This window comes from Myotis davidii, unplaced genomic scaffold (assembly GCF_000327345.1).
Source record: "Myotis davidii unplaced genomic scaffold, ASM32734v1 scaffold2920, whole genome shotgun sequence".
Taxonomy (NCBI): domain Eukaryota; kingdom Metazoa; phylum Chordata; class Mammalia; order Chiroptera; family Vespertilionidae; genus Myotis; species Myotis davidii.
In genome coordinates, this window is record NW_006292294.1 from 8,486 (window position 1) to 10,910 (window position 2,425).

Below are 2,425 nucleotides of genomic sequence, written 5' to 3' on the forward strand. Positions count from 1 at the left end.
AACAACAAAGACATGATAAAAAAACAACAAAAACATGATAATAAAACAACATTGATACAAACAATGACTGATAAATTGATTAAACTTATTCTAATATCTCCCTGTACACCACATTAAGAGTAAAAACACTTTCAGATGCTTGACTAATTTCCCTTGTAATGAAGTATTTAGAACTTTAACTGTAACGTCACATGCTCTTCAAACTCAAGAGAAAGCAACATATAACTGACCATGTGTGAAAACAGTTTCAGGTTGGAATATGCCTACTCTGTCTAGAGTTTGTCCTTGTGATTTATTAATAGTCATCACAAATGCTGGTGTCATGAGAAACCGTCATTGAATCAATTTAAATGGAAGGCCAATGTCAGATGGGGACAAATTAATTCTTGGAATCAGAACAACTTCTCCCTCTGCAGATGCTGTTAATACTTCAGCTTTGATAATGTTAGGTCATAATCTTTTGATAATAAATCTGGTACCATTACAAAGACCCCATTTACTATTGAGATTTCTCAATAGCATGATGATTACACCCACTTTCAATTTTAATTTATGACACAGCATTCCCGAAGGAGTAATACTATTCAGAAATTTGATAGGGAAATTTTCCTTGGTTTCTTTGTTATGGGGTGGGGCCACAACATTAGTAACAAAGAAACAGAATTAAAACTTTATTGTGGGGAGTCAATACAGTGTTTTAGATAGGTTCAAGCCTTGGACTGATGAGAGGGCACAGTCCTCTCATTGCCACGTGCAAGTCCCAGCTTGGAGAGCAGGTCCCTCCCAGCACAATTATAGCCAACAGCTGTAGTTGTAAGCTTGAACCTATGGTCGTGAGTGATGTGGGCTTGACAGAGTTCAGGTGCATGTAGTTGAGTAGGATTGAAACCCACGAGAATGTTTGTAAACATCTTGGTCCCGCCCTTACTTTGCCTCATAGCATCTGCTATAAAATAAAGGCATGGCTATGGGTGTGGTCACTGTCTCTCAGAGAAGCAGCGTCCCACCGAGACCCAGCTTTCATTCTCTTGTCTTGTCTGTCTTTTCTAACCCTTTCAGCTGCCCCACTCAGGTTCACCCCATGCTGGCACCGGCACATGTTAGAAAGATCTGCTTCCACGCTCTCAGGGCAGGTTCCTGCCTCAAACTCCGCCCTTATAGGAAACAGCTCCTGGAAACAGCTTGTGGGAGGGTGCAGCCATTGCCAAGACAACCCCTGTAGGACTGACTTCCTTCCGCTCAGTCACAGCTGTTCATTTGACACCACCCATGGTTTTTATATAAGTAGATGTTTACGAGAGTAACAAGGAGGTACAAGTGTGATCACTCAGCTCTAGTGTGATGGGAAGAGGAATGAGGTGAGGAGCAGAAAGAGCAGAGCCTGGGGGCAGGTAGGGTTACTTGCCTGATCCTGCAGCTGTCCTGAAGGTCAGTGTCCCATTGGACAAGGTCTTGCTCAGTTCTCTCAGGACATGCTCCTGGCCAGTGAGCAGGTTAGTGGCCACAAAGTACCGCTCTGAAGGAGGCAGAGTAAGCAGGTCCCCTGGGGTCTCCAGGAGATTATCCACCTCCTGTATGATATCCTGGGGGGATGGGGACACAGAACCAGTGGATCTTGTGCCAGAGAAGCTTCAGGAAGATCCTGCCCACTCAGCTTCTGAGAACAGACCCTAGAACCTGTCTATTTGGGGACAGAGGTGGTACCAGATGGGATTTCCTGGGTCTTTGCTAGTGCAATCCGCCACTCAGAGGTCAACCCCTGGTCATGACGACCAAGGACAATGCAAACTCAGTGACCAGAACAAGAGGAAAGGTGTTAGTAGGTGTACGTGGGTCTACCAGTGAGTACAAATACTTGGACTGCTCTTCCCACCACCCTGGGAAAGCAAGGCCTCAGAGCATGATGCCATTGTGTTGGGGTCAGTCTCCTTTTAGACCAAGGCTTCCTCGGGTCTCTATGGGATGCCTCCACCTGCCTCCCCTGGGTCCTGTCCTTACCTGGATGGTGTCCTGGGCTGAAGCTGACTTGAAGTCTCTGCGTAGGTCCTGGAATCTTTCAAAGAAGTGCGAAAGATTCTGGGGAAAGGAGATGAAGCCTTAGAGGGCCTCATACATGGGTAGGGGAGCGTGGGGAAATGGGTGGATGGTGGGCTGAATGGAGGGACCTTGCCTTTTAGTCCCGGCTGGAGTCACTCACCTGGCTCTTGATTTCATAGGGTGGGGTCCAGGTGGGGAAGGAGATATCTGCAGGGGACAGAACAGCAGTTCATTAGGTGTGTGAGTGTGTGTGTGTGTGTGTGTGTGTGTGTGTGTGTGTGTGTTGGAGGCAGGATCTAGGGTCAGGCCCTACTTTCACACTGAGTAGTCCTTTGTTTATTCAGGAATCAGGGCCCCTCTCCTCTCCGTGCCCCACCCCCTTCCCCCG

The 2,425-nt window shown here is 47.1% G+C and overlaps 1 protein-coding gene across 1 annotated transcript in view; it reads right to left on the reverse strand.

Annotated features, from left to right (window-relative positions):
- LOC102756215 (adhesion G protein-coupled receptor E2) overlaps nucleotides 1-2,425 on the reverse strand; it is a gene marked incomplete at its 3' end in the record, with an annotated part of 8,486 nt that overhangs the window by 3,728 nt on the left and 2,333 nt on the right. Inside the window, exons 3-5 of the mRNA XM_015565305.1 lie at nucleotides 2,198-2,244; nucleotides 1,999-2,076; nucleotides 1,406-1,583 (exon numbers count right to left, since the gene is read on the reverse strand). Of these exons, the coding sequence (XP_015420791.1) occupies nucleotides 1,406-1,583; nucleotides 1,999-2,076; nucleotides 2,198-2,244 (303 nt within the window). The remainder of the gene's footprint in view (nucleotides 1-1,405; nucleotides 1,584-1,998; nucleotides 2,077-2,197; nucleotides 2,245-2,425) is intronic.